This window comes from Miniopterus schreibersii, assembly GCF_964146895.1.
Source record: "Miniopterus schreibersii genome assembly, chromosome: 2".
NCBI classification, from domain to species: domain Eukaryota; kingdom Metazoa; phylum Chordata; class Mammalia; order Chiroptera; family Miniopteridae; genus Miniopterus; species Miniopterus schreibersii.
This window is the reverse complement of record NC_138102.1, coordinates 95612965-95637178: the sequence shown is the minus strand read 5'-3', so window position 1 is coordinate 95637178 and position 24214 is coordinate 95612965. Positions and strand designations below refer to the sequence as shown.

General features: G+C 38.9%; 2 protein-coding genes across 3 annotated transcripts; one reads left to right on the top strand and one right to left on the bottom strand.

The window, feature by feature from the left end:
- Positions 1-1626: 1626 nt before the first annotated feature.
- On the bottom strand, positions 1627-21729 carry SKA3 (spindle and kinetochore associated complex subunit 3). 2 transcript variants are annotated; one of them, XM_081130815.1, is made up of 9 exons: positions 21575-21729; positions 18701-18762; positions 18424-18589; positions 15851-16259; positions 12283-12362; positions 6894-6979; positions 4958-5161; positions 3127-3258; positions 1627-2815 (listed from the first exon to the last, which is right to left on the bottom strand). In XM_081130815.1, the coding sequence occupies exons 1-9, from the start codon at positions 21675-21677 to the stop codon at positions 2807-2809; spliced, it is 1251 nt and encodes a 416-aa protein (XP_080986941.1). In that variant the 5' UTR covers positions 21678-21729; the 3' UTR covers positions 1627-2806. The 2 variants fall into 2 exon arrangements, with proteins under 2 accessions (XP_080986941.1, XP_080986942.1); XM_081130816.1 differs by lacking the exon at positions 21575-21729 and adding an exon at positions 21077-21124.
- A 41-nt stretch (positions 21730-21770) lies between these two features.
- Positions 21771-23552, top strand: MRPL57 (mitochondrial ribosomal protein L57). Its single transcript, XM_081130817.1, has 2 exons — positions 21771-21897; positions 22019-23552. Exon 2 carries the CDS (start codon positions 22024-22026, stop codon positions 22330-22332), a length of 309 nt encoding a protein of 102 aa, XP_080986943.1. The 5' UTR covers positions 21771-21897; positions 22019-22023; the 3' UTR covers positions 22333-23552.
- The last annotated feature ends 662 nt before the right edge of the window (positions 23553-24214 follow it).

Genomic DNA, 24214 nt, shown 5'->3' with positions numbered 1-24214 from the left:
GCAAAAAGATTACAATTTGCTTTATTGGGGTGGTCTGTAACTGAACCCCAGGGTCTCCAATGTGCACCTGTTGCAAGCACTCCAGTTAGCTTAAGCACAAGGTGTTTGGAGTCATTTAACTGCAAAGTGCAGGGTTAGAGCTCTGGGGTCAGGCCCAGCTGGATCACACTGGGCTCAAAGCTCTCAGACCTCAGCTCACAGGCACACACTGCTTGGGCTCCTGCACTGGCTCCATCCTCAGGCTTTCCCTCTGGTGGGAAGACAGCTGCCAGCAGCTCCTGGGGACATCTGCATATCCAGAAAAGAGCTGCTCTTTCCCAGAGTCCCCAAAGTTCCAGAACTGGCTCTCAACTTCATGTGGGCCCTGTGCCTGTCACTGATAGGTGTCATCAGGGACTGGGAAGCTGCTTGAGTCTGAAGCTGAGCTGAGTTCTGCAAGGAAAATCAGAATACTGTTTTCCTTTAAAGAGGCAGTAATAGTGGGCAGATGTCAATAGTGGGCAGATACTTGAAAATGTCAAGTATCTACAGCATAAGGATGAGAGGGAGTTAGCTAAGCAAGTGGGCAGGGAAAGCATTCTGGGTAGACAACACACAGGTGAGGGAGAATTAACCTAGGGTCAAACTATATTGGGTCGTAGGCTGTATCAAGGGTCTTGAATTTCATTTTCACAGCAATGGAAAGACAGAATTTTCAGGAGAAAGACATACTTGAAAGATCCTCAAATTTGAAGCTTGATAAACTGGAAGCATCATAGTTCTAAGTAACAGAAACTAGGATCACAGGAGAAAAGTGGTCAGGGAGAAACTTTAGAAAAATCGAATTTGAGGACATCACAAAACAAGTGGAGGTACCTGGCAAACATCAGAAATGCTTAATGAATCATATCTATCTTAAAAAACACCTTGTTTTTCTCTGTATCCCCGTTGTACCATTTCTCATCAAAAGCACTGTCTCAGTCCACTGTCTGCTTCCTCACCCTGTTCTCTCTTCAGTCCCCAGCACGCCATCAAAATTAATCAGTGCCAACAATATCATCCATTTTGCCACCAAGTCCAATGGTCAGTTTTGTCTCCTTTTTACTTGTTTTCTTAGCAATACTGACAGGATCAATCACGCTTCTTGAAATCTTTCCTACTTAATAGCCTCTTCTCAATCTCCTTTGCTAGGCTGGTCTACCTCTTCTCATCCTCTAATTTAAACGTCCAGGATTCGGTCCTAGTACACTGGATACTACCTCCCTTCCTCCCTTGGCAGTCCACTCATCCTGTGCATTTCTGTCCATGCAACTGCAGTAAATGGTTAATGAAAGGTTGGTAGAAATTTGGGAGTCGTCATATATAAGGTGACTAGAGCTTTACCTTCAAATAAAACTAAACATCTTGAAAATTTATTTTACATATATAACAAAAATGACAACTATACAGTAATTTCTAGAACACAAGTTTTGTTTTAATGACAATTTTCTGACAAAATGAAGAGAGCAAGTTTTTACATTTGACTTTCAAGGCACAATCACAGAAGAGGGTACTCTACTGCATCAAATTCCCCATAGCTAAGCCTGTGAAGCACCTTGTCATGATACTTGTCAATTGTTTCTTCTCAAATTCTTTTTTTTTTAAAAAAAATGTTTTTATTGAGAGGAGAGAGAGGGATGGGGAGGGGGAGAGCAACATTGATCAGCTGCCTCCTGAACATCCCTACTGGGGATCAAGTCCACAACTCAGGTATGTGCCCAGACCAGGAATCAACCAGCGACCTCACCGTCCATGGGAGGACAATCAGCTGAGCCACACTGGCCGGGGCTCTTCTCAAATTCTTAACTGGTCTTCACAATACACTAGGCCCTTATTTTTCCATTGGCCATCTGAAATGTTTGCCAAAGTACTTTTATGAACTTAATTAGATAAAATTACTGTTCAGTTATACTTAAATTGGAAGGATCTTGGGCCTGATGGACAGGGTGGTGTGACGCTATCAGACAGCTCTAGACACATTCAGTCGTTCCTAAGGTCACAGCTGACGGTCCGGAGAAGAGCACCTGGCCCAGGAAAAGTCATCAGAATCTTCCAGAGAGAGTGAAGCCCCAGGATCTGTGGGCAGCCACGGAAGGGGAACTTGGAGAGGTCAGCAGCCATGTGCTGGAAACAGCTGAGTTGAGAGGATGAAACTGATAGCAAGCAAAAAGTTGGGAGTAAAAAAGAAGAAACACACATCCTGACAGCAGGTGAATCCCCGATTCCAACATCTGATACCTACTACAGTGCAGTTATCCTGGCCTGTAAATTTTTTCCCTAAATTCAGCTGTGGTTTGTAAACAACTGTGTTTTAAAAGAGCAATGTTGAAATAAAAGGTGTAAGAGACTCTGAGACAGTCACAGAGAAGATGGGAGAAGGGCAGAGTTAGGGTTAAGGACGAAGCCCCGCTCTGGCAGACAGCAGTACCTGTTCAGCTCAGAGAAGGCTGGAGTTGGCCTTATTTGAATAGCAAACAGTAACACTTAAAAAATTATTGATCCTGCTTCCTAGTATTACTTAATCCATGGTTAGATAAGATAGGGTAAATTTCAGATCAGTGAAGTAGTAATGATATTTAAAAACAATAACTGAGTTACATGTCAACAAGATTGAGGTTAAACTAAATTAAAACTTAATAAAAAGCAAATTACGATATCAGTGTCCATGCTCATCTTTGATATGGTTTTTAGAAAGGGAGAAAGACACAGGGGAAAGTGAAAAACAAAGTAAGTCCAGGTTTGCTTCCATCTCATTCTATTCAGATTCTATAATGGACAGATGGATCCACTAGAATTTCTGCAAAAAGATACAAATAAAAAATATCAGCTGGGTATAATTAATACCAATCAACAAAACAAATGACACAACATTGTGGTTATATATTTTTACACTTATATAAAATAGCTGGGAATAAATTCCCAATGATATTATCAAACTTGCCACTGTGGAGTCAGATTTAAGGATCACAAGTTCTATATCGAGAGAGACATAGGCTGCTAACCCAAGCTGCCAAATGTCAAAATTTTTTTACTACCATTCAAGTGTTAATTTTCTAATGTTCTCCTCAAATGACACACGTACTTTCTTTGGAATGGTAACATACTCACTTTCACCAGTTTTCTTGTTGCCAACATTTCAGATGTTCTGTCCTTCACATCTAGTAAGGAATGCTTTGCTGGGTGGCATGCCTTAACTGCTACTGGAGTAGTAGCTAGGTTTGGGTTGTATTTTGATAAAATCTAAAACCAAGCAAATTCCTTTTTATTAAGTCATAAATAAATCTGGAAGATGTTATAAAACATTCAAGAAAACCCAAGGAAAATTTGAAGGCATGGGTTACTTGAAACAGTAAGAATTCTTTAGGGGCACAGATGGATATTCAACAGCACAATATTAGAAATTTAACTTGGGTGTGGAGGCTTGATTTCTTTTTTTTTTTAAAAAAATATCTTTATTGATTACAGAGAGAGGAAAGGAGAGGGAGAGCGAGAGATAGAAACATCAATGATGACAGAGTCACTGATCGGCCGCCTCCTGCATGCCCCCGATTGGAGATCAAGCCCGGGCATGTGCCCTGACCAGGAATCAAACCCCGATCGCCTGGATCCTAGGTTGACGCTCAACCACTGAGCCACGCCCAGCCGGGCAGAGGCTTGATTTCTAAAGATTTCTAAAATGTATACTAAGGTTAATGGAAACGAGCATCAATGTGTCCCTGTGAACAAATTAAGCCTTTACAAAGATTTAGAAAAAATACATAGGAAAGAGGTGAAATAAATGCTCAAAAGAAAGATCATCAGTTATACAGATTATAAAGAGTCTGAAACATCAGCTAAATAAAGAGGTGACACATTAAATATAAGGTTTTAGCCAGTGTGCCTCGGTGGTTAGAGCGTCGGCCTGAGGACTGAAGGGTCCCAGGTTCGATGCCTACCAAGGGCACGTACCTCGGTTGTAGGCTTGATCCCCGGCCCTGGTCGGGGTTGGGGTGCATGCAGGAGTCAACCAATTGATGTCTCTCTCTCACACTGATGTTTCCCTCTCGCCCTCCTGCTTCCACTGTTTGAAAAGCAACGGAAAAAATATCCTTGGGTGAGGATTAAAACAAAACAAGGTTTCCCACTTTTAACATAGAAATAAAAAGGTTAGTGGAACTCTATATAATGCTTATAGACAGAAACTGTTCCTCACTCAATTTATTACAATGCTCAGAAAAAAAGACAGAGAAAGGAGGATAATGGAGTCTGTTCTAATGGCATTTAGGTAGTTTCCCAAGTAGTTTTCTTTCTCATAGCTCTCCATAAGCTAGGACGGTTGCTAGAATGGTTATTATAATTGCCAGACACCACAACTCCTATGTAGGGGGGTTGGGGGAGGACTGGAAAAATCAGACTGGTGGTTATTTAAGTAGATGTGGCAGTTGTTTTAAATCAGTAGTTGACTATTAGTAAATAATGTTGTACTAAGAATTGGAGATTCTAATATATTTAAATCAATGTTTCTCTAACTAAGGTCCAAGACATGTGAAATTTAAGAAACACTGATAACGTTATTCATGACACCTGCCTCTGAAGAACTGTGGGTAAATGACATTCCTGACTTGGCCAGCAACACCTCCCATGGAAACAACAGCCAACATGTTGAACAACTATTAGAAAATATTACAAAAATATATTTGTGAACTTGAAGTTAAAGAGAAAATGCTCCAAGGGCATAAAAGCATGATGATGTCACTAGCTTTTGCTCAACTCAGAAGAACTTTAAACCAGATAGTGTCAGAAAAGACCTAGCAACCCAGGATCTAGATTTTTTCAATACCCAAACCAGCACATAGCCAATGATAAATAACAGTTTATGTCAGAAATTCCATAAATATCTAACTTTGAAAAAAAAGGATTAAAAAAACATAACAAAGCAAAAAACAGCCTGGAAAATAACCTGGAGAATGTCTTCTGGAATTGCAGTTACTTTTGGAGGTGTAGGTGTTCTGAGCAGATTCTCACAGGAAGAAATCACAGGGGAAGGGGGAGCTGCACAATTCTCAAAGCACTTGTCTGAATTTAAAACTAACGATGTACAGTCTTTCAATTCCACATCATTTGGTGAACTATTTGTTTTTGATAATGGATAATCTGTGGATACCTAATGAATAAAAATAAATCATTAAATTATGGTAGTATAAAGTAATGTAGTAAATAAAAATTATTAGTCAATTGTTAGTTCTGTTGGGGTTCTCCAAAGAGGCCAGAAATGACCCCTGATCGAGTACTAAATAAAATCAAGAAAACAAAGAAATGGCATATGGAGGACAAAGGACCCTCTTCGTTACCAATAAAGGCTGAGCTATGCTTAATATGAAAAATGGGCTGAACCCCAGATTTAGAACATTCACCCCTCCCCAGTTACAGTCAATACTAACTGGGCTAGAAGAGAGTGACAGCACGAACAAATGAGCAAGTTACCATAGGCCCTCCTCCCCAAGAGGAAGAAAGCAGATCTGAGGGAAGCCTAGCATTTTGTTTCTCTGCAGCTATAGTGTCCAACACAGGAGCCACAGCCATTTGGGGTTGTTTAAACATAATTAAATTAATAAAAATTTTAAAAATAAAAATTAGTTCCACAAATGCACTTGCCACATTTTATGTGCTTAGTAGCTGGCTGTGACTAGTAGCTACCATACCAAATAGCATAGAATATAATACATTTCCATCACTGTAGAAAGTTCTGTTGGACAGCTTGGTTTACCCGTATGGGTTGTCTTAAGTATTCATACCAACTTTAAAAAGGGATGAGATTTTGAGAGTAGTAAATTTGTTTGCTGGGGAAAATTTTTTGGGAAAAAGGCATAAAAATCACCCCAAAATAACCACATTTTGGTGTGTTTCTATTCATTCTTTTTCCTTAAAATATAGTAGTCTCACCTTATCCACAGGAGATATGTTCCAAGACCTCCGGTGGATACCTGAAACCTGAGATAGTACTGAACCCTATATATACTATGTTTTTTCCTATACATACATACATATGTATAATAAATCTAACTTATAGAACAGGCACAGTAAGATATCAACAATAACTAATAACAAAATAAAGCAATTATAACAATATACTGTAATAAAACTTAAGTAACTTAGACACAATCACTGTGATACTTTGACAGTTGATCTGATAACTGAGACGGCTACTAAGTGACTAACAGGAGGGTAGTATCTACAGTGTGGACATGCTAGACAAAGGGATGATTCATGTCTTGGATGGGATGGAACGGGAGAGCGAGAGATTTTATCACTCTATTCAAAGGAACATAACTGAAAACTTATGACTTGTTTATTTCTGGAATTTTCCATTTAATATTTTCCAACTGTGGTTGACCACAGGTAACTGAAACCACAGAAAGCAAAACCGTGGATAAGAGAGGACAACTGTATGCGTGTATGCGTACATACACATACATTTCATTTTTCCATATCATTAAATATTTCTTGAAAACATCCTTTTTGTATGTTCTTGTTTTTTAAAAACATGATCCTTATGTAACACCAGACCTTACTGACATACCTTAATGTATCTTGCTTCTCCTCTACCATTTGACATTTAGATTGTTTCCATGTTTTGCTCTTATAAATAACTTCGTTGCTATAATAAATCTGTCCCAGTGAGCCTTAGAATAAATTCTGCGACATGGTTAAAAAGTATGAAAAGTTTTAAAGCTCTTGATATATGCCGCTAAATTACCCTCCAGAAGTATATGATAAGTATACAACTGAAGACTGCATTACTCTAAGTTTTTCAAAAGAGTGTTTGAGTCTGGATATAGTTGTGTATCTGAGTCATTAGGAACAAAATTAGAGCTTTCAATTTTATGAAAATTTACCAAAGCTGTTCTGTTCTTTGTCGAAGGAATTTTCAAACCAGGAGTACAGAATGTAGGTGCCAAGGGAGACTTTGTATATTCGGCATCTAGAAGATACATACAATCATGTGAAAAATAAATATTTGAAAATAAAGTTGAAATACAGATTTCAACTTTTAATTTATAATCCTTGTCAATATATTTCTGTATTTTATTTTTAATAACTTAAATTATAACTAATGTGTGCTTAGTTGGACAGGAAAAATCAAAACTGTCACATTCACATATCTAATTATCAATAGTACTAACAGAAGTTCAGCAAGGCACACATACAATAACGAATATACAAAAACGAATAGTTCTAACATAAGAGCACCAAACAAAAATATAATTTGAAGAAAGATATTTTTCACAATAGCAACAAGATTAGAGCAAGATACATACACATAAATCTATTAACAACTGTTTAAGTTCTTTTTGGAGAAAATCAAATTTCTGAAAAATAAAAAGGAGGAAGAGGGCTAGGAGGTCACTTGCCGTTCGAGATATTAGGACGTACTTTAAAACAATAATTAAAAAGCAGTGTAGCATTAGCCAGGGATGGGAAATTGATTAGAACAAAAAAAGAGACCCTAGAAACAGAACTATGCATATACATACATTTGGTATCTACAATACATAGTATCATGGAAGCAATCATAAAAAAATACCAAAGAGAAACAGTGAACATGTTAGAAAAGTGACCAGACTCGCAAAATTTGATTAGGTCTAAAAATCATCAAGTGCTGGAAATGATGGAGAAATAGTAACCCAAACACTACTGGTTAGAATAAAGGACAACAGCTACCTTTGGGGCAATTTAGCATTTTCTAGAATAAGTGAAGGTGTGCATCCCTTTTCATCTAGAAATTCTACTCCCAGAGAGAGAAACACATGTGCACAGGCATAATTTCCATTATAGCACTGACTGTAATAGTAAAAAATAAAAACGACTCAACTGTCCCTTAATAAGCACAAGAATAAATAAAATGGCTATTCATACAGTGAAATACTACTGAACAATTAAAATGCATGAACTGGATTTACATAGATTAATATAAAAAACATACTGTGAGGTGAAAAATGCAAACAGCAAAAGAATACAAATCGAATGTTGCCACTTATGTGAAATTCTAAAACACAATTATGCTTTAATGAATCATTACTTTTGGGAAGGAATAATGGAGTGGGGCTGGGGATTTAGCTTTAGGTATAACTTTTTTTTAAAAAAGATTTTTAAAATTGATTTTTAAAGAGAGAAGGTGGGGGAGAAACATCTATGTGAAAGCAAAAAAATCCATCAGCTGCCTCCTGCATGCCCCCTACTGGGGATAGAGCCTACAACTGGGGCACATGCCTTGACCAGGAATCGAACCAATGACCTTTTGGTGCACGGGACAACGTTCAACCAACTGAGCCACACTGGCCAGGGTACTTTAGGTATAACTTTAATTTTAAAAAATTTGACGCAAGATATTAACATCTACTTAATCTGATATTTCCAAGTATACACCCACACTTCAGGGGTTTTAAGAAAAGGAAGATAACCTAAAACTTGTTTGCAATGGGTAACCCATAGAGCCCTGGCTGGGATAAGCATGAAACAGCTCCACAGAGCACACAGAACTTCCAATGAAAAGGTCCATTTGAAGATGAGTTCATAGTTAAAAATTAAAGGAAAGTGAGGAAACAGGCCCCAAGAAAAACAATCAGAGAGATAAATAAGAGAATGAATACCTTGCCCGGCCGGGCGTGGCTCAGCGGTTGACCGTGGACCTGGGATCCAGGTGATCACGGTTGGATTCCGGGTAAGGGCACATGCCCAGGTTGCGGGCTCGAGCCCCAGTTGGGGGCATGCAGGAGGCAGCCGATCAATGACTCTCTCATCATTGATGTTTCTATCTCTCTCTCTCCCTCTCCTTTCCTCTCTCTGAAATCAATAAAGATACATTAAAAAAAAAAAGGAGAATGAATACCTTAAAGAGTCTTTAAGATACATGTTGAAAATGTTCAAAGAGATAAACAGAGGCACAGAAATCATAAGGCAAGAGAATGATACAGAAGGATAAAAAAGAAAGAAAAAACTTATAAAACAAAAAATGTAGATATTGGAGTAAAAATTCAAGTGATGGATTAACATAATAAATTAGACTCAGTGTAAGAGAGAAATAGCAATTGGAAGGAAGCCATAAAGCACAAAGTAGCACAGAGAAAGGGAAGAGAGCTATCAAATGGAAGTTAAACTGGGGAGACTAACGGGTAAGGTTCTAAAATATATCTTCCAGGAATTTCAGTAGGAAAAAACTTGAGGAATTAGGGGAGAAGTAATACTATTAAAGAGATAATGTCAGAGTATTTTGCAGAATAGATGACGAGTCCTTAGTTTAAAAAGTCATACCAAATTCTAAACATAACAAATGAAAACATATAGATAGATAAAGAATATCAAAAGTAAAGATAAAACATCTTATAGACTACCAAAAAGAAAAGAGATTTTCTATAATAAAAAGCTAATCAGACCCTCTGTTCATCAGCAATAGATATCAGGTCACAATGGAATAATTTCTTTAAAATACTAAAGAAGGAAAAGCCCTAGCCAGTTTGGCTCAGTAATTAGAGCATCGGCCCGCAGACTGAAGGGTCCCGGGTTCAATTCCAGCTAAGGGCACGTACCTCAGCTGCAGGCTCGATCCCCATGTCAGGGCAAGTGCGAGAAGCAACCAACTGATGTGTCTCACACCAATGTTTCTCTGTCTCTCTCTCCCCCTTCCACTCTCTCTGAAAAGCAATGGAAAAAAATATCCTTGGGTGAAGATTAAAAAGAACCCAAACTGAAGAAAGCTGTTAATCTAGTCACTATATTGAGCTAAATTATCATTCAAGAATGAGTGAAAGCCCAACTGGTGTGGCTCAGCAGTTGAGTGTCGACCCATGCATCAAGAGGTCAACAGTTCCATTCCCAGTCAGGGCACATGGCTAGGTTGTGGGCTCGATCCCCAGTGAGGGGCATGCAAGAGACAGCAGATCGATAGTGATGTTTCTCTCTCATCAATGTTTCTCTCTTTCCCTCTCCCTTCTCTCTCAAGTCAATAAAAACATATTAAAAAATGAGTGAAAAAAGTATTTTCAGACATACAAAACTAGACATTACTTCACACAGAGTAGAACTAACATCTCTGCAAGAACTGCTAAAGGCTGTACTTTAACCAGAAACTAAACCCAGAAGGAATGAGTGAACTAAAAGAAGCAATGGCAAACACAAAAAAAGTAAACAAATTACTAAATTTTAATAAGTAGATTATAAAAATTTTAATAACTTTTGCGGCACAGAAATAGGATCAAACAAAAATACAATAAAAACTCCCTTAATAAGCCTCCACTTAATCTAATTACTCATGGATAAACATAAGCTTTCAATTCCTTTCATAAAAGATGCTGCCGATGGCACACTGAAGGATTTCAGTCAGGAAGTCATAAAAGATAGTCTCCCTGTCCGGCGGGGTGTGGCTCAGTGGTTAAGCACCGACCTAGAATCCAGGCGATCAGGGTTCAATTCCTGGTCAGGGCACGTGCCCAGGTTGCGGGCTGCAGCCGATCAATGACTCTCTCATCATTGATGTTTCTATCTCTCTCTCTCCCTCTCCTTTCCTCTCTCTGAAATCAATAAAGATATATTTAAAAAAAAAAAAAAAAAGATAGTCTCCCTTATTATGATCCACTGGGAAATGACTTCTGAGTATGGTGGGAGGTGGTGGTACACTATCTCTCGTTTTTTAAAAAATAGGTTACTCTTCAATATAGTCATGTTTTTCCTTATAAGTTGAGCTCTAAGCTTACTATGAGTTGCATTTTTTTACACCTGTTTATGCCAGAGGTACTTAGTGAAATAATGTTAGTGAATTTAATAATGTCAGTGAAATTAGTACAAAGAGAGTATTTCTGAAAATACTGTCCAAAACTTTGAAAGACCTGATAAAAACAAGTTACTTTAAAAGATTTGCCAATAGCCCAGCTGGTGTGGCTCAGTGGTTGAGCATCGATCTATGAACCGGGTTGTAAGCTTGATCCCTGGTAGGGGGCATGTAGGAGGCAGCCGAATAATGACTCTCCTATCATTGATGTTTTCCTCTCTCTCTTCCTCTCCCTGAAGTCAATAAAAACATATTAAAAAAGAAAAAAAGGTGTGCCAATAAATTTGGCATAGATCAATTAAAAACAATTAGTCAAAGAAATAATAAAACTCTAGGATTTTATTATTTTATATTTTCATGAAACCAGTGTTTTCATGTTTGCTGGGACAAATATGAAAAACTACATAAAAATTTTAAGTTTTTGTACTCTTTTAAAATATTTATTTAAAATATATCTTTATTGATTTCAGAGAGAGGAAAGGAGAGGGGGAGAGAGAGAGAGAGAGAAACATCAATGATGAGAGTCATTGATCGGTTACCTCCTGCACACCCCCCACTGGGGATTGAGCCCGCAACCCGGGCATGTGCCCTGACTGGGAATCGAACCCCGCTTGTCTGGATCCAAGGTTGACGCTCAACCGCTGAGCCACGCCCAGCCGGGATGTACTCATTTTTTTTTTTTTTAAAAATACATCTTTATTGATTTCAGTGAGAGGAAGGGAGAAAGACAGAAATATCAATGATGAGTGTCATTGATCAGCTGCCGCCTGCATGCCCTGCACTGGGGGATTGAGCCTACAACCCGGGCATGTGCCCTGACCAGGAATCGAACCTTGATCTCCTGGATCATAGGTTGATGCTCGACTGCTGAGCCATGCCAGCAGGGAAAGTTCTTGTACTCTAAAAAAAACTAAAATTTGAATGGTAGCTGATATATTCTGAGTGTGGTTTATGTAAGAAAGATAATGTAGAACTCTAATCAATAAATAAGCTGAAGCTAAATTTTAAAAGGGTGCTTCCCAGTCCGGCGTGGCTCAGCAGTTGAGTGTCAACCTAGGATCCAGGAGATAGGGGTTCGATTCCCAGTCAGGGCACATGCCCGGGTTGCGGGCTGCAGCTGATCAATGACTCTCATCATTGATGTTTCTCTCTCTCCCTCTCCTTCCTCTCTCTGGAATCAATAAAGATATATTTAAAAAATTTTTAAAAATAAAAAAATAAAAAGGGTGCTACTGGTTCTAAGACTGAATATAACCAGAAGAGTATAAAAAGCAAGTCAGAAAATTGTATCTTTTGTATGAAATCACGCTGAATGTGAATGGAATGGTACTTAATAGAAGTCGATGTCACCAACTGAGAAGATGCAGAAGGCTATTAGAATATGTATATGGTGAATCATTTTTGTACAAAGATCATCTGTAAAGAGCATAGCTGAGAAGTAACTTGATTTTTACACTTACCATTTTTTTCCAATTTCTGGTTCACAAGGCCAGCAGTGGTACTATCACTGGACACTGGTTCTGTTTCTACGGCTTCCTCACTGGCATGATTAATAGGGAAATTAAAAGGTTCAAAACAAGGTTAATATTAAACCCCAGGAAAATTTAATCTTACTATAAATCATCAAGTCTGGATGAATGTTCAGTCCTATTTTATGGAACAGAAGGCCCATGGGGCAATTTTTAAAAAAATGTATAAACATAGCCCTGGCCAGTGTGGCTCAGTTGGTTGGAACATCATCCTGTACATAGAAAGGTCAAGACACGGGTTCGATTCCCAGTCAGGGCACATACCCAGGTTGTGGAGTTGAGGCAACCGATTGATGTTTCTCTATCTGTAAAAGAATTATTTTTTAAAAAATGTAAAAACATGGCTCAAAAAAGGTTAAGAACCATTTTGTATTGATAGTTTTGACTTAGAAGTAGATTAAGAATCTCTGACTTAAAGGAAAGTCATAGTAAGTTCAACTCATTATATAAATATTCTGTTTCTGGCCAATTTGGTTCTAGTTATAGGCCCCTTCTGTGATAGTTTTACACTGTTTTAGTTACTGTAGCTTTATATGTATGTGTGTGTGTTATATATACATATATATATTAGTTAATCCTCACTCGAGAATATTTTTTCCATTGATTTTTAGGGAGTGGGGGGGAGGGAAATATTGATGTGAGAGAAACATTGATTGGTTGCCTCCCACACAAGCCCCAACTAGGGCAGGGATCGAACCTGCAACCCAGGTATGTGCCCTTGACTCCCGCAATCCTTTGGTGTATGCCGAGGCGCTAACCACGTAGCCACACAGGTCAGGGCTATAGCTTTATGTTTTTAAATATTTAGTCAGATCAAGTCTCCTCATTACTGTTTTCATTATTTTCTTAGCTATCCTTTCTATTCTGCCAAATAAATTTTAGAATCAATTTGTCAAAATATTCCTTTTCCTCCACCTTAAAAGAAAATCCTATGGAGACTTTGTCGTCATTGCATGACAACTATAAATTAATTTGATATTAAACATATTATTAATATTCAGTTATTAAATTCAGGAATATATCTCTCTTCATACTAATTTTCCTTTTATATAACTCAGAAGTGTTTTATGGTTTTCTAAAAAATATATCTTAATTGATTTCAGAGAGAGGAAGGGAGAGGGAGAGAGATAAACATCAATGATGAGATAATCGTCATTGACTGGCTGCCTCCTGCACGCCCCCTACTGGGGATCAAGCTTGAAACCTGGGTATGTGCCCTGACTGGGAAATGAACCACGATCTCCTGGATCCTAGGTCAATGCTCAACCGCCAAGCCCAGCCAGGCTGTTTTATGGTTTTAATCATATAGGCCTTTCACCTACAACTGGCATGGGTATTTTACTTTTTAGTTGCAAATTTAAGTAAGTATCCCCCACTATATTTACCAACAAGTTATTAATAAAATATAGGAAAACATATTTATTTATTTATTTTTTAACCTTCACCCGAGGATATTTTTTCCATTGCTTTTCAGAGAGAGTGGAAAGGAAAGAGAAACACTGATGTGAGAGAGAGACATCGACTGGTTGCCTCTTGCCTGCACCCTGATGGGGGCTGGGGATTGAGCCTGCAACCGAGGTACGTGCCCTTGACCAGAAAATCTAACCCGGCACTCTTCAGTCCTTCAGTTGATGCTCTAACCACTGAGCCAAACTGGTTAGGGAGGAAAGCATATTATTTTAAATGGTTTTTCAATTATCTGAACTTCCCCAATTACCCAATACTACACTTTGTATTATTATTATTATTTTTTTAAATATATCTGTATTGATTTCAGAGAGAGGAAAGGAGGAGAGAGAGATATAGAAACATCAATGATGAGAGTCATTGATTGGCTGCAGCCCGCAACCTGGGCATGTGCCCTGACTGGGAATCGAACCTGGATGGCCTGGATCCTAGGTAGACGCTCAACCAGAGCGACACCCAGCCAGGCACCCTGTATTAGTTCTAATAGCTTAAAAATAAAAACATATAGCCCTTAGTTCCTAAATTTGTCATTTGCATTTGTTTAACTAAGAACCAATTCTTAGATTTATCAATTCTACCCTTCTAAAAATCTTTTGTAATGACATTTTACTTTTATCTTTAATGTTTATTCCCTTCTCTTTTTCCCAGAATCATGGGTGGTTTTTTTCGGAGTTGAATGTTCATTTTCATCCTTTAATAATTATAGTTATTGCCCGGCCGGGCGTGGCTCAGTGGTTGAGTGTTGACCTGGGATCCAGGCGATCGGGGTTTGATTCCTGGTCAGGGCACATGCCCGGCTTGCGGGCTCGATCAATGACTCTCTTGTCATTGATGTTTCTCTCTCTCTCTCTCCCTCTCCTGTCCTCTCTCTCTGAAATCAATAAAGATATATTTTAAAAAATAAAAAAATAATTATAGTTATTAAATATACAGATTTATGTTTAGATACTGCTTGGCTGCTTTGATACATGGTATTTTCATTTTTAATGTAACTTTTTAATTACCATTTTCACAATAAACTCTCCCATTCTCCTTAGCATGAAATTAGTCACTGAAGTTTAAATTCATATTAAAATACTCAAATTTAAGAGCACCTCTACAGGCACCACAAAATCAACATGTAACATATCACCTGTCCCTCCAAGGTGCAGGTATTCCTTAGTTTTTTTCCCTAGCACATCTCAGACAAGAAGTCAGAAATCTGGGATTGACTCCAGATCCCCCTTTCTTCCCAAATCTCCACATAAAATCAACACAAATTCTTACTAATTTTACCCTTTTAATTTTTGTTTGTTAATCCTCACCTGAGGATATCTTTTCCATTGATTTTTAGAGAGGGTGAAGGGGGGGGGGGAGACAGACATCCATGTGAGAGAGAGACACATCCATTGGTTGCGCCAGACTGGGGGCAGGGGTCATACCTGGGAACCTGCAACCCAGGTACATGCCCTTGACTGGAAAGGGAACCTACGACCTTTTGGGGCAAGGGCCAACATTCTCATCACTGAGCCACACTGGCCAGGGCAATCCTTTAATAAAAAAAATATATATGTATATATATATATATATATATATATCTTTATTGATTTCAGAGAGAGGAAGGGAGAGGAAGAGATAGAAACATCAATGATGAGAGAGAGTCAGTGATTGGCTGCCTCCTGCACACCCACCAGGGATCAAGCCTGCAACCCGGGCACATACCCTCACTGGGAATCTAACTGCAATCTTCTGGACCATAGGTCGATGCTCAACCACTGAGCCATGCCAGCCCAGCAGCCCTTTAATTTTATCCTTGCTTCTCTATCTTACCAAATGCCATTTTTTTCAGACCCATGTCACTCCTTTTATAGCATCTAACCTGAAAAAAACCAACAGCTCACACTTTCGTGATTGAGTTGATGATTCAGGAAGTTTGAAATAAGGAGCATCTGAAAACCTCAGTCTGAAACATCATATTTCTTCTAGGAAAAATTAATAAATACAAAAGATACAGAAAGTTAGGTAAAATGTGCCTTTTAAGAAAGCAGCTTACCTTTTATTCTTCACATTTTTAAGTCCCATTGTGTAATCTTCATTCAAACACATAGTATATTCAGAGATACCGAAGTGCTCTAATTTAGGAGTCACACACTCAAAATTATCCATATTTAGTGAACATTTTGGGGTTTTTAGTACTTTAACTAGTGACCGTTTGGAAGATGGAGTTAACATGTTTGCCTCTTCCTTTTGGTTGTTTACTGGCTGTGGAGGGTTTGGTGGAATTTGAAGTATCAGGTACCGCTCAAGTCCAAAATCTGAAAGTTGTGGACTACATGGAATCTTCTCAGAAACAGAGCTGCTTGGAACAACAGGATTAGACATATCATCCTTCACATCAGGCTTTTGAAGGTTTTCATCTCTAGTGGACTCTGGTTTAGAGTCAAGGACTTCTTGCTCACCCACTGGGAGGAAAAAAGATCATACTGTATTCAAACATCTAATCAGGAAATCTCAAGTGCTAAAACCACATAAAACAGTTTCATTTGAAATGTCCCGAATCAGCAAAAGTCCTGATTCTGTCCTCAGTCTCTAAAGTTTTATTTCATTTGTACTTTTAGTAAATTTCTGACATGCACCTGTTGTCCACTCATATCCCATATGGATGACATATTAGAGAAAGAAAGTAAACTAAAGTGTTAAAAGATGAAAAATCAATGCCCACAAAATATAAGTCCAATTTCCTTACTTCCCCATTTAATGTAATTTATCAGTTGTTCTTAATATATTACAAAACTATTTTATCATTTAATGACAGTAATTACAGTGTGGAATTAACAACAATCTAGAGTCAACATTAAGTATAAAAATATTAATTTAAATATTTAATTCACAGATACCTAAAAAGGCAAGACTGTCTTTTATATAAATAAATTTTTATCCTGTCAGCCTGGAACACAAGTATCAAAAGCCTAGTGAGAAATAGGACAGTATTAGAAAGAAATGCAATTCCTCAACCTTTAATAGGGTTTTATCTGGCTCTACACCCTAACGCTTAACCGCTACACTAAATAACTGACTAGTAACTACACTTTTCCCCACAGTCCTTTGCCATTTCCTGAGTACACAACTGGTGAATGAATTTGGTGTGGAACAGCAGTTGGAGTTAAAAGATCCAGAATAGCACCTTCAATGCCAATTCCTTTTTTGTTTCTGTTTACTCCATCTTTTAAAGGAAGGTCTACAGTTGAAATGGGGTCTATCAGATACTGGTATAGATCCTTGCCAGAATCGTCTGGGTCCAAAGGAAGAGAAAAGGGATAAATTTAGGTTGTATATTTACTTAACCAGCTGAGATCCAACAGACTGGAGGGAGTAAAGAGGTGTACACTTTTCTTTGAAGATATAATTTTTTGTTTTGATCAGCAACTGGAAATTAACCAGGATAGGGTTCTATTTCTGTGCGTAAACCAGGACACATTAAATCTAAAGGGCGCACCATCTAAAAAAGAAATTATAAGCTTTTATTTCATGGCTTTTGGTCCTTGGAAGAACTGGCTGCTGATTCACCGAGTTCTGTTTTGACACTGTGCTTTCTATTAATTCTGAGAAATGTTACGACTACAAAAAACTTGCACTTATCACAAGGCTGTCATTGAAGAGATAATAAAATTAAATCATCACCATGATCATCCCCATTTCACAAGTAGGGGAAAAGTAATTTGAAGAAATTGTCCAATGACACATGTAGTATGTATAGATGGTGGAGTCAGCATTTGAATCCATGGCTTGTGCACACTAAAGTCAAATGAATTGTTTCCATTACATCATGTGGACTATTTAATATTCCTTTCATACACATCTTCAGTACATATCTGTTGAACTTAATTAATGTTTTATTCATGTACAATGATCACTTTCATAATGGAAATGAAGACACTGAAGCTCATTGAAATTATTCAAACAAAGGTATGGGCACAACAATAACAACAGTTAACACCTGGCAATTAACATGCCAGATACTGTTCTAAGTAAATTTTATCTTATTTAATCCTAATATAACCTGAGAGAGACTTGATTAAACATCTCCACTTTAAAAATGAGGAACTGAGGTACAAAGTTAAGTAGATGGTCAAAGACAATGCATCTGGTAAGTGGTGGAATCAGAGATTTGAACTCAGGCAGTTTGGCTCTGAATTTAAAATCACTATGCTATACTATTCTTCATTAGAATTTTAGAACTGAAAAGGACTTTATCACTTTATATAGGCAAAAATCTCTCATTCTATAGGAGAGGAACTGGAGAATAAGAAAAATAAAACAACATGCTTAAGGGTCAGTCTCTCGTTTATCAGCAGAGCTAACTAGAAACCAACTATGCTGAAGTAACATAGACATATCTTGTACTATTCTTTCATTGTGTTAGCTCTTGTCTAGCATTTTAGAAAGGACAGCAAGAACTGTCTGCACACAGCACACAGTGGTTGTTCAATAAATGGTCAAATGATGGTCACATAATGGCAAAGCAAGAACTAGAAACCATAGCAAAGCCAAAGTAGTCTTACTAAATCATGCTGCTCTTTCTCTTAGATAGTAAAACAAATGCTATAAAATGCAAGTTATTCACACCTGTATTTTTCTTGGCACATGGATTATATCCATACTTCTGGAAAAACTCTCTTATTTTTATGATGTCCACTGAGTTTTTTCTCATCAGTACTTTTGCTGCCTTTATGAAACCAGTGCTTTCTTGACTTTCCAATCTTGCTTTATCAAGAAGAATATTGACATTACCCTTTTAGGAGGAAAGAAAGTACATTATAGTTTCTCTAACTTTTGATTAAGTTTATTTAGATTTTTAAAATGACCACATAAAAATAATAAATTAATATTGTAGGAGTGATACCTTTAGAGTCCGAACTTCTGAATGAAGGTCATGTAAAATTCTCATTGCATAACCTTCAAAGTCTTCAATATGAATATTGAAAGGAAAAAGTGCAATAAGGAAAAGAAGGGGGAAAAATAGAAAATATAATTTAGTGTATTTTTTAGAATTATAAAATCCTTGATGATATTTATAATTTATATCCTGTTAATTACAAAGAAAAGTGTTAAGACTTTCTTTAAAATTGTAATTAAACTGTAACAGACACACAGAAAAGTACAGAAATCCTAGGTATATAGCTTGATGAACTTTCAAAGTAAATAACTACATAATCAGCACTCAGACCAAGAAGGGAGGGATGGAGAAGAGGAGGTGGGAACATGGTCCTACTGAGTTATCTTCTCCTATATGGAGAGCACTTTTTGATTTCTATTTTAAAAACCTTCTTTACTGACAACATTGTTTTCTTCTAAAAGCTTTATTGCTTTCCTTCATATTTACAGAGAGGTAAAGATCAAGATCCATTCTTTTTTCCATTTACTGAAGAGACATCCTTTACCCACTGTACTGTTACCTTTCTTATTAATCAGATGGTCATATATATAAAATAAAAGCAGTTTTTAAAAGAATTCTATTTCTCTTTCCTAAAACACGTCTCTTTGAAGATCTCCTTCTGCCTGTTAAAATTCAACCAATTTTCTGCCTGGCCAGCATGGCTCAGTTGGTTGACCCATGAACCAAGAGGTCACTGGTTAGATTCCCAGTCAGGACACACGCCTAGGTTTCGGGCTCTATCTCCAGTAGGAGGTGTGCAGGAGGCAGCCGATCGGTGTTTCTTTCTCATTAATATTTCTATCTCTCTATCCCTCTCCCTTCTTCTCTTTCTAAAATCAATAAAAGCATTAAAAAAAAAAAGTCAACCAATTTTCATTAGGGAAATGCAAATATACCCTAGGATGTCTGCAATAAAAAAGAGAATATAACAAACGTTGATGAGGATGGAAGAAACTGCAATCTCCGTTCATTGCTGGTGGAACTATACAATGGGGCATTTACTTTGGGAAACAAGTTCCTCACAAAGTTAGACACAGGGTTACCCAGCAATTCATTTCCAAGAGTATACTCAAGAGAACTGAAAACATTATGGTCACCCGAAAACTTGCACATGAATATAAAATGAATTATTGATATACACTGACATGGATGACCCTTGCAACATGATGCTAAGTGAAGTTAGCCACAAAAGATCACATATTGAAAGATCACATATTGTATGATTCCATTTATATGAAATGTCCAGAATAGGCATATCTATAAAGAAAGAAGGTAGATTAGTGTTTGCATAAGGCTAGTGTGGTAGGTAGAGGTGGGCTTGTGAGCTGCTAACAATCACAGGGGTTCCTTTTGGGGGTGATAAAAATCTAAACTTATTGTGATGATGGTTGTACAACTCTGTGAATATTCTAAAAGCCATTGAATTGCATCCTTTAAATGGCCAATTTTATGGTATGTGAATTACATCTCAATAGGAATGTTTAAAAGTCAACCAATTTAATGACATCAATGTGATAATAAAAGGTAAAAAATTTTTGTGATCATATTCTCTAATGTTCACAATTCCATATTTTCTGTAATACATATGGGGCCTGGATTAAAAAAAAATTATTCCAACTTTTTCTTGTAAAACCAAAAGAAAATGCAGAATTTGTGTACACAGATAATATGTTGGTAAGAAGGTAAATTTGCAGAAGCTTTATGGAAAGCAATTCAGCTACATATCAAGAATTTTAAAATGTGGCCCTGGTTAGGTAGCTCAGTTGGTTAGAGCATCCTCACAATATGCCAAGGCTGTGGTTCCATCCACAGTCAGGGCACATACAGGAAACAACAATGAATGCATAAATGAGTAGAATGGCAGATCAGGTGTTTTCTCTCTGCCCCGTTCCTCCCTCTAAAACCAATCAATAAAATTTTTTTAAAAGAATTAAAAAATGCTAATTTAGCAATTTTTTGTCTTATAGCTTTATCTCAACTATGCAAAAAAAAAAAATAAATAAAGGAAAAACAAAGCAACTCTTAAAAAAAGAACGATAGAAAAGCTACTGAAACACAGAGTGGCGTCCTCTGATGGTGCAGTTACAGGGCATATTATTTCTTCTATTTTTCCATTATCTCAAAATTTTGCAATGCATATATACAGGTAAGTTTTTACAGTCACAATAACAAACATTTTAAAGTGGCTGGATAACCATTCATAAAATAATTGAAGTAAAAGGACTCTACAGGGTGCAATATTTTAAGGCACATTACAATTATGATATTAAGAATGAACTACTCTTTCAACTTTAAAAAATCCCTAATACAAAGGTTAGTGGTGAATAATTTTGCTTTACTTACAAAAAAAGAGCAGCACTGAGTCCTAGGGTTTGTGCTGGCCACACGGTTTATTGGGAAAAATAGACGTTTACTGCAACTGTGGACCATCTGGGTAAGACAAAAGTCACTACACATGTGGAGGGAGGACAGTGTTGAACAGCTGCACTGTAAAGGAAGCTAATTTTGTTCTTACTGTATATTACTGATAGGTACAGATTCTGTGGGTCTAGCAAGCATATCGAGTGTAAATCAGTTGCGCATGCTGAGCTCAATGTCAACTTAGGCTTTACTCGCACCGCCCCCGTTTCTCACTGCACTGCTTTCCTTCTCCGGAGGACACTGGGTTCACCCCACCCCCGGGGGCGGAGGAGGGAATCAGGGTGGGCGGCCCCGGCGACCCCTCGGCGCTGCACTCCCGGCGCCGACCGCATTCCAACCCGGCTGCCCCCTCCCACGACGGACAAACGGCCCTACGGATGAATGTGCCCGTTTCAACGCCTCCCGCCCGCCCCCACTTACCGCTGTCTTCCCCCTCCAACGCCCGCTGCAGCCGCGCCGTCTCGCTGTCCAAGGTGACCGCCAGAGACCGCAGCTTGGCACAGAAGCTCCGGATGGGGTCCATGCCGATCACGCCACGCCTAGGCTCCCGCCAGTCGTTTGAATCTTCGGCACCGGAAGCGTCGTAGGTCCCGCGGCTGGCGCAAGTGTCTTTTCTCGGGGGAGCCAAAGTCTCGCGCGAGTTGTCTCACATGGTGGAGGCCCACCCCAGGCAGAGCGAACGCACTTCCGGCGGTGCAACGGACTACGTGCGGAGAGGTGCGGGCTCTTGAGGCGCTGGGCAGGTGAGTGCGCTGGCGTTTGCGGCCGCTCGGGCGAGGCGGGTGGGCGCCCACTTCCCCGGAGACGCCGCTCCCCTCGCCGCAGGCGTGTGGCCAGTCCGTTCCCCTTCTCTGTTCGCAACAGGCGCCATGTTCCTGACCGCGCTCCTGCGCCGCAACCGCATCCCGGGCCGGCAGTGGATCGGAAAGCACAGGCGGCCGCGCCCCGTTTCCTTCCACGCGAAGCGGAACATGGTCCGCCGCCTGGAGACGGAGGCGGAGAACCACTACTGGCTGAGCACACCCTTCCTTAGCCCCGCGCAGGAGTTCGGGCACGCCGCGGCCCGAAGGGCGGCCGCCTTCCAGGCCATCAAAGCGGCCAGCGAGGCCAAGTTCCCGCAGCACAGGCTGCTGGTCGACCAGCTCAGCCACCTCAATGTCACCAAGAGGTGGTCCTAACCAGCGGCTGCCGCCGCCTCCTTACGGGAACCAGAACCATTAGAAGAATGTGACTTTTGAAGAGACTTGACTTAGGGTGGTAAACACAATACAATATACAGATGATGTAGAATTGTATAGCTGCAACCTGTGTAATTTTATTAACTAATGTCACCCTAAAGTTCAGTTAAAAAAAAAAAAAGATCTTTGGACCAGAGTCGAGAGCAGAGCGTTCAGAGGATCGGGATTTTTAAGCTTCAGCTTCCTTTCTGTTGTGTCTTGTTTCTGTATTTTGGGTGAACCTGCGATAAAACTGCGAATGAATGGTTTGAAGTCTGTATGTGACACTCGGTGGGGGTTAGTTTGCTTACCTTCTCTCAAGAATAGTTTCCTAAAGGTAAATGAAAACAAGCTTTGTCAGTCAAACGTTCCTAAAAATAGCATTTTGTTCTGGGATTACCGGCAGTGGACATTTAAATGAAGTATAATGTTTTTATCAGAACTGTTGCATGAAGGTGTATTTTTAAAAACTTTATAGGGATAAAATTAACATACTACACAATTCATCAGTTGTAGATGTTTGCTTTCAATAACTTTTTTCTGAATAAAAATAGTCAAGCACTTCACACATGTCACCAGACACAGTAATCCTACTGAGGCAGGTTAATAAGAAACTAGGAAAATTCCCTGGCAAGTGGAATGAGGAAACTGAGACAAAGGGCTGGAACTGCTGAGCAATTAACAGCCATCTGACAAATAGCAATATTCTATTCTCAACCAAAGATAGCTAAGAGCTGGTGGTTTAAATCACCTTAGGGAGATTAAAAAAAAAAAAAATTAGAGCCAGACTAATCCAAATTGAGGTGCAACCAACCAAAAAATGACCCTAAACTTCATTATAGTCTCATTTTAATACACCAGCGTACTAAAGGACACTCCCCGAAGTCTAATGAATATTGTTAAGATGCTCCTCTGGAACTGCCCCCAAAATTCCCACCCACAGAAAATAGATGAAACCCTCAGGACAAAGAACACAGGTGTGTGCTCTTTGAGCACACCTGTTCCCCCCTTTCCTCGGGCATGTACTTTGCTTTTATCCTAAGCTCTATGGGCCCAGGTGAGACCCAGGAAGGGGAGCAATGGGCAGCAGTAGCTGTGCCAGGCTTATCCCCTGGCCCCCTCTCGGGATGGGGCCCTTTCTCTCCCTCACTGGCCCATGCTCTAATAAACTTTCACTTTCACCTGGACTCTGTCTTGAAATTTTTCCTGCATGAATCAAGAACCTGGAGGTCACCTGACACATGAAAGGTGCTGGGTGACATGGAAGGAGCTGGGTAACACTATCACTTGGGACAATTTTACCCGTGAGGAAACATTTGAATAACTCCAAAATTACCCTCTCAGTAATGACAGTGACTTTGATTTGAACTGCTGTATAATCCAGAAATTTAACTGTTTAATAGAAAATTTTCAAAATGCATAGAACCATATAACATGTGATCCCAAACACCCATTCTAATAAACATTATCTTGCAAAAAAAAAAAACCAAAAAACAATATTTCACTGCCTCCTGTGTCCCCCCCCCCATAAACAGAAGTGAACATGAGCCCACACAGGTATACATGAACTTTTAAACCTCTCAGTGGGATCGTACTGTATATGCAGATTTCTGTAATTTTTTAACTTAAAGTCTTTAAGATCTTTCCCATGAAGTTATTTCAATTTTTATGACTATACGATATTTTTAAAAATACAGCTTTATTGATTTCAGAGAGAGAAAAGGAGAGCTAAAAACATCAATGATGAGAGAGTCATTGATTGGCTGCGCTAGGCAGGCATGTGCCCTGACCAGGAATCGAACCCTAATCGCCTGGACCCTAGGTCAATGCTCAACCGCTGAGC

Excerpts from the sequence above, each read along its gene's own strand:
- SKA3 (XM_081130815.1), bottom strand. The coding sequence starts at position 21,677 with ATGGACCCCATCCGGAGCTTCTGTGCCAAGCTGCGGTCTCTGGCGGTC. Across the intron at positions 18,763-21,574 it reads GTTGGAGGGGGAAGACAGCG|ACTTTGAAGGTTATGCAATG; the intron begins GTAAGTGGGGGC and ends TTCATATTGAAG. Across the intron at positions 16,260-18,423 it reads ATGTGCCAAGAAAAATACAG|TGGGTGAGCAAGAAGTCCTT; the intron begins GTGTGAATAACT and ends TTTTCCTCCCAG.
- MRPL57 (XM_081130817.1), top strand. The coding sequence starts at position 22,024 with ATGTTCCTGACCGCGCTCCTGCGCCGCAACCGCATCCCGGGCCGGCAG.